This window comes from Brassica napus, chromosome A5 (assembly GCF_020379485.1).
Source record: "Brassica napus cultivar Da-Ae chromosome A5, Da-Ae, whole genome shotgun sequence".
Taxonomy (NCBI): domain Eukaryota; kingdom Viridiplantae; phylum Streptophyta; class Magnoliopsida; order Brassicales; family Brassicaceae; genus Brassica; species Brassica napus.
This window is the reverse complement of record NC_063438.1, coordinates 2,419,517-2,427,129: the sequence shown is the minus strand read 5'-3', so window position 1 is coordinate 2,427,129 and position 7,613 is coordinate 2,419,517. Positions and strand designations below refer to the sequence as shown.

At 30.9% G+C, this 7,613-nt stretch overlaps 1 protein-coding gene across 1 annotated transcript; it reads right to left on the bottom strand.

Moving 5' to 3' along the window:
- Positions 1–2,636: 2,636 nt before the first annotated feature.
- LOC106392489 (beta-glucosidase 28-like) lies at positions 2,637–6,604 on the bottom strand. Its single transcript, XM_048780423.1, has 13 exons — positions 6,282–6,604; positions 5,884–5,953; positions 5,711–5,766; positions 5,532–5,607; positions 5,358–5,435; positions 5,176–5,263; positions 4,814–5,069; positions 4,442–4,560; positions 4,127–4,344; positions 4,006–4,040; positions 3,805–3,907; positions 3,612–3,720; positions 2,637–3,193 (listed from the first exon to the last, which is right to left on the bottom strand). Exons 1-13 carry the CDS (start codon positions 6,423–6,425, stop codon positions 2,758–2,760), a joined length of 1,788 nt encoding a protein of 595 aa, XP_048636380.1. The 5' UTR covers positions 6,426–6,604; the 3' UTR covers positions 2,637–2,757.
- Between the last annotated feature and the right edge of the window lie 1,009 nt (positions 6,605–7,613).

Here is a 7,613-nt window from a genome sequence, read left to right as displayed (position 1 = left end):
AGAGAAAACTCAAATTCATTAGTATATATATATATTAATGTATAAATTTTTATATCATGTAACGTAGGCTTAATATTTACTCCCTCCATTTCAATATAGATGATGTTTTAGGTGATTGTTTTTGTTTCACAATAGATGATGTTTTCACATATCTAAGTAACTTTAACTTTATCAAAAACTGTGTAGCCAATTGTGTTTTTATTATTTTTTATTTATAATTAAATAAATTAGTTTTAAATTATATTTTAATAATTTTTTTGTTTAGAAAAGATAATTTCTTAATATATATATATGCAAAGAACCAAAACTTCATCTACTATGAAACATCTATTATGAAACAGAGAGACTATTATTCAGTAAAAGCTTATAATTGACAGCCGTACAAGAGATGTTAGTGCCATAGTGGAATCTAACCTCACACTAAAACACTCTTAGAGCATCAGCTTAGTGAATCCCATGGAAGGGGTTCACAAAATATTTTTTTATTATTATTTTTTTTTCTGTTTGATTTTTGTTTTTAAAAAAAAAATATTTATTAATCAGATCAATTGCGGGCCGCCACGTGTCGTGGAGCCCGCGCTACAGTGATGATCCAGATTCAGTGCAGTGAATTCCCAAGAGACAAGTTCATTGCTTTTGTTTATTTTAATATTTTTTTTTTTCGAAAACTGTGTGAACTCCACAGGGAGTTCACTAATGCAGATGCTCTTACGTTTGAGAAAGGGTTTAGTGTTACGTTTTTTCGAACTCTTACGTTACGTTATTTTTCCTCAAAGAACTCCTTTTTTTTTCCTCAAAGAACTCTTACGTTATGCCTACCTCGAAACTTTCTATGTCGCTATCCAAATTTCTATTTGTTTTCTTGTTTTCAGGGCCCCATATAGGGATTGTTCGACACATCAATGTAACGTTCGTCATATATAGTTAAAATATATTATGAATTTATTGCTTCCTTTGGTCTACTTGGCCAATGAATAACTTATCCTTTTTATGTGTTTCTGGTCGACACTCTAGCTAGTGGTCTCTTTATCTCCCAGACTCACACATGGGAGTTCAGCTACGGATTAGGTTTGATGGCTAATAGAAAATGATGCGTGGTGATATGGGTTCAGATGCACCCGATGAATATAAATATTTTATAGTTTACCTTATAGATATTATTACCTAGCTAAAGTGGTATAATAGATGAAATGAATCGACTAAAGCATGAAGGCATTGGTGTGATGACGCGTCGGGTACATTTTTCTTTTATTCTCCCACTCTGGGTCCAATAGTCGAAAATTTATTTTGAAAATCCCTTATTACTTTTTTTCTTTTTTTGCTAAAGAACAGTTATATATTTGTCAACCTTAGAGCATTTCCAACCACACTCTATTTTTCACTCTAAAATAGAGTTTAGAGTAAAAAATATTTCAATGGTACTCTATTTCTCACTCTATAATAGAGTGAAAATAGGTTTACTCCAAATATAGAATAATTTGTTTTTTTTGTTCATCACTCTATTTTCTACTCTAAAATAGAGTATCATTGGAGCAAACTCAAACTCTATTATAGAGTTACTCTATTTTAGAGTAAAAAATAGAGTAAGTCATTGGAGATGGTCTTAGAGCAGTGTCCCTAAATGTGTATATATGTGAAAGGATAATCCTAAACTCTAAATCCTCAAAATAATAAATACATATACTGATGTATAAATCCCTTATTACTTTAGTGGAATATATTAACAGTACCTCTAATATTTTGTGTTGCTTCATTTTTAAAAAACAAACACAAAATTTCTAACGAATTTGAGTTTCAATACAACTCTACTTTATTTTTATTCTGGAGTAAGAATAGAATATAATTAAAAAAATAAAATCATTAGTTCATAAATGATGTAACCTTATTTTTATTCACTATAGATTAAAAAAAATAGAGAATATTTGATTGCAAACTCCATTTTAGAGTAGAAAATAAAATAGGATTAAAGATGCTCTAAATACTACTCCCTCCGTTCTGTTTTAACTGACGTTTTACAATTTTTGTTTTGTCTCCATTTACTTGTCGTTTCCAAAAACCAAAGCAAAAGCTAACAAAAAGTGACTTGTTTTACCCTTATACTTGTGAGTTGTCGTAATAATGATTTAGAGTTAGTTCATATATAAAAAGGTTAGAATAGGTATTTGGTTAGCTGCCTAAATATGTGTGAAAAGTTGGAAAGCGTCATTTAAATTAGAACAGAGGGAGTAATATATATATAGAAAGAGTTTAATGTATACTGAACTTTTCCTATCAAAGGCTTATGTATATTAAGTTTTAGTAAGAGAGATGCGCACTAGATTTAAAATGATTTATATTTGAAGTTTTGCACCCACAATGTATTTTGAAAATAATATATATAAATATAAATATTTATTATTTTGTGAAAAAAATGACTGGAAACACTATGTATATGGATGTTCTCATATTCTTAGATTAGCGGAAAATCAGTTAAGCCGACTAATGTTTTGGGACGAAAGTATTATCAACAAAATATTCTTCTAAGTTATTCATCAAAAGAAAACTCAGTATGAGTGCGTACGCGAGCTTTCACGTACAAGAGGAAACAAACAAGTATTTTTTTTTTGAACTAAAAACAAACAAGTATTTCAAGATCATTTTTACGTAAGTACGTATCATTCATTGTTGTTATTTCCATTCAACAATTTTCTTTATACATAGCCACATAGCCCATAAGCAATTTCCATTGAATACTAAAAAATCTAATTTGGGATTAATCTACAAAATGTTTTTCAAGGGTCCAAAAGAAGAATCGGAACCCAACAACAAATCCAACCGAGTATAAGGAATATCGAAAGTGCAACGATCTCTCTCTTCTTCTTTTCTTCTCGATGTGTTCGTCATGAGATACATAATCGTGCCAACTGACGCCTCGAAACCTTCTGGATCGTCAAGAGTCTTGTTATTCTTTTCCTGACTTGACCTCTCACGTGACACATACCATACTTGTTCTTCCTCTCTTTCTTGACCACTCTTTATGCCAACTCTACTGAGAAATTCTTTGAACCAATTAACGGAATCTTTGGGATACCGCTCGAGATTGTTGTCGTAGTCAACATAATACAGGCCGAACCTAGTAGAATATCCATGCTCCCACTCAAAATTATCAAGTAAAGACCATGCGTAATATCCTCTGACGTCACATCCATCCTCCCTGTTATAACGATTAAAAAGGTATTTAAATCATTAAGAAAACTGTGTAATGAAATTATGAAAGGACAAATTTCCTTTTTGTTACAGGTGAAATTGTTTCATTACTTAAAAACATTGTCTTTAAAAATATTACAAAAAGAAACATTATATTTTTTATGATTATTTGTGATTTTTGTTGAATTGATAATTTCATATATATATAGCCGGCATAAACTGTAACAGGAGTTCGGGTAGGAGATTTATTCACGAATACAATTTCGATTGGGAAAAGATCTCCAGAGTACTGGGTAACTATGGTTAAACCACGTAAAATCCTTTCCTATTACTTATGGCAGGCCAGGCGGGCGAATGTTTTATAAATATATATGCAAATGTTTGTTTGAAACTAATTTTTAATAAAATTATTGACCAGTATTTACATTATAGCTTTGTGGAGTTGTTCGAGATGGTCCTCGTGGTACTTTATCCTAAATGTATCCTTGAGAATATCCTCTCGTGATTTTGTACCGTCTTCGTAGTCATTAATTCCTATAGAAATCATTTATAGCAAATAAAAGTTACCAACGTATCCAAATTTTATTAGAGAAAAAAAAAATATACAAAGATTCTCACCGTTCTCTTTAATATAAACTGTAGGGTTATTGTATTTATCTTTGATGTAGTTAAGAACTTTTCGTAAACCTTCTGGTACTGAGTGGAGTATGCCTCGATCTTCCTGTGTGACCAAGGAAACATTAATATTCTTAGAATCTTAGTTGATATTTATAAAATTTCAGCTCTTTTTATTAGTACTTTTACAAAGTATGTACATACCTCTGGTCCTATTTGGTGATTACTGTGATTTGTTACTGTTAAAAACAGACATAAAAAATACTTTGAGTTAATTAGTTTCACTAAGAATATCATAAACGGATATTAAAATTAGCATTCTTACCTCTCCATTCCAACTGTTGATCAGTCTTGAATCGAGGTCGTGCAGGGTCAACGTGAGGAAGATGAGCAATGTAGCGTGCAGTATAATAGTTTACTCCCACGAAATCCGATGAATTTTTTAACATTCTGGATTGTTCTGCGGTGAAAGAAGGTAATCTCTTTCCGACTTGTTTCTTTAGTGTTTCTGGATAATCTCCGTGGATAACTGGATCTAAATGCCTAAAATACCATATTCGATCAAAAAATATCTAATCATTACAAGAAGATATACATTAACTATTTTGCTTTGATCTAAATTAAGCTTGTAATAACTTACCAATCTAGTTCAATGGCAAGAGCTCGCTTTACAGCTTCGTTATCTTCAAGAGAAGTAGAGTCATAAGGCTCAAACCACAAGGGCGATAACACTATCCCAATCTGACCATCTTGTGAAGTCTGTCATATATATCATTTTTCATTAATTCAAAAATCAAAATTGAAGAAATATCGGGAGTTAGCTATATATGTAAAGAACATCTTGTGGATACGCTGTATAGCCGGATTAGGAAATAGCGTAGTACATATATATGTTGTAAGGCTATTTACTAATCCAGCTACACCATCTCTACAAAATATTTTTGACATATATCGCTAACTCCTAATAAGAAAGTTAAATGTACACGATTCAAAGGAGCTTATGTATATGCACCTTGTTACATTTCCGGAACTCATGCACAGCTGCGGCATGAGCAAGAAGAAGGTGATGGGATGCAATATAAGGCTCGGTAGCCGAATCACCGGCTTTACACTGACTATTCACCCATTTCGAGCAACGTCCAACTGCTTTGTTGCCCGTATCATAGCCCGCAACAGTTATGATGTAAGGCTCGTTTATGGTAGTCCACATCTTAACTCTGTCTCCGAATTCTTCAAAACACACTCTTGAAAAATCTCGAAAATCTTCTCTGTTTAAGAGAATTAAATTTTAAATTTATTAATAAATGTTTTTGTGCAAATCGGTGGCAGACTAAACACTAAAGATAGTTAACTAGATATATTGCCTCCACTTACATTATTTGAGGGCTTAGAAAACCACCATACTCATCCTCGAGAACTTGAGGATGATCCCAATGATAGAGGGACATCGAAGGTTGAATGCCTGCACATATAGGTTTGTTCAACCGGTCATATAATATAAGATACTCTAAAGTTTATAATATGGTTAATGTTCATGATTTAATTGATTAATTTACCATTAGCTATAAGCTCGTCGATGAGAGCATTGTAGAATTGTACACCTTCTTTGTTTACTCCATCCTTTACCTTGCCACCTTTAAATTAATATCAAAAATAAGAAATCCATCAAAATATCTTTTAAAGATATTAACTGTAACGGAAATGAAATAAAAGCATGTAAATATACTTACTGGGTATTAATCTGGCCCACGAAATCGAAAATCTGAAAGCGTCCATATTAAGCTCTTTCATCAACTTTATGTCATCCTGGTTTATATAATTTTGTTCATTTAGATAATTAGTAAAATAAGATAATGGGTAAAAAAAAACACAAAGAAACAATATCGTTTGACATACAAGACTGTATTACCTTATAACGATGGTAAAAGTCGACCGCTACATCTCCATTCTGCATATTTGTTCTTTCTGCATTTGAAAATTTTGCAAACCATTATACAGAGTACATCTATATACTAGTATTACTTATACACATATAGTATCAAAAAAAACATTTCTAGATAAATAAATAAAAGTACAAAGGACCTGGAAAAGTGTGGCTGAAGTAATCCCATATACTTGGCGATTTTCCACCTACACTTGTTGCACCTTCGTACTACATTAATGGACAGATGGACCAGCTTAGATATAGTTGCCGAAAACCTAAGTTACAAACTCTATCATTTGTCAATTTATTATTCATTGTGACATACAAAAGGTGAAGAATAAAATCAACGTCGTCATCCTAATTGCATCATATTTATAAGACATCTTACATATATCGCTTTAAATTTTATTCCTAAATAATACATGCAAGTACGTACGGATCTAAGATTTCGCATCATTTGTCAACGTCAAACATAATAATTAAGTCCATTACCAATTATATTATCGAAATTGAAAAACAAATTGGAAAATTTTCATAGTACCTACTGAAGCATTACCTGAAAAGCAGATGCAGCAGTTCCAAAAACAAAATTATGGGGAAAACTACGACGACCGAGTACTCGTGATTCAGGAGGAAGAGAAGTAATCTTCTTGGACAACCATGAGACTATCAAAAGGAGGATGAAAAAATGCACCTTCATTTTTATTTGTTTTTTGTCTTTTGGAATTTTTGAAAGATGTAGTTCTTTAAAGCTGAGTTTTGTTGATGTTGCAAACTAAACCGTTTTCGCTTGTATTTATAGAGCTAACTCTCGTAACGTTGGTCTACGTGGAAAGGTATATCCTTATAGTCATATTTCATATATGAACTCTATATATTAGCTCAGTTACAAAAAAAAATAACTCTATATATTAGCACAATGCACAAAAGTGACTTACTTAGGATTAAATAATTATTTTCCTATAACTAACTATACTTTCAATAACAAAAATCATGGTAATCAAATCAGGAAGAGAATTCAATTTCGGCTTCCTTTTTCTTTTACCCCCAAATTCGAGCTCTGTTCATTGTCGTCTTTGAATGTGGGCAGGATCACTGCTTACATACAAAATATAAGTGTACCCAATGCATGTGCGTTTGTGTTTCGACAAGTGGAGACTGAATGTGGTCTTAATATTGACTATGTTCAGTGTGTACTGTCGAAGACTCTTGCATGTAGATAAAACTCTCAGGAACGCTAAAAAAAAAAAACTTTCTGGTTCAAAAAGCTGACGTTTCCTTTTACGGACTTTGATGTAACCCTGACCGCTCATGTACTATTCATCAAAAATCCAAACCCCTTTTCTGTCGATTACAGTTCTTTCTATTACTTCCGGATTTCATCTGTGAAATTTTGTTATGCTTATCAAGAAAATCCAACTCAGTGGTATTTTAGTAAAACGATACTACTGTAAAAGCGGTAATTCATAAAATATAAGTATATATATCTATACTATTATTTGCGAAGTAAAATTTTGCAACAGAGCTTTCAAGTTAAAAGTTAGAGCGATTAATATCTTTTATATCCTAAATGAATAATTATGTAAATTAGTCAAAAAATAAAAACGAATTTCAAATCTATATGATTAAAAAAGTGATTAATATTAATAATAAATCATTTATACTCTTAATAAATAAATTATATAAATTAGTTGAAAATAAAAACAAATTTAAAATATATCTAATTAAATAAGTGATTAAAATTAATAATACTAAGAATTATTTAAAATATAAAAAATTAAAAAAGAATTTCTAGTAATAATATTATATTTATATATTATATTAGATAATTGACTATAAGTAAATATAATAAAAATTTCAAAAATAAAAAAACATGTTTTAAAACATA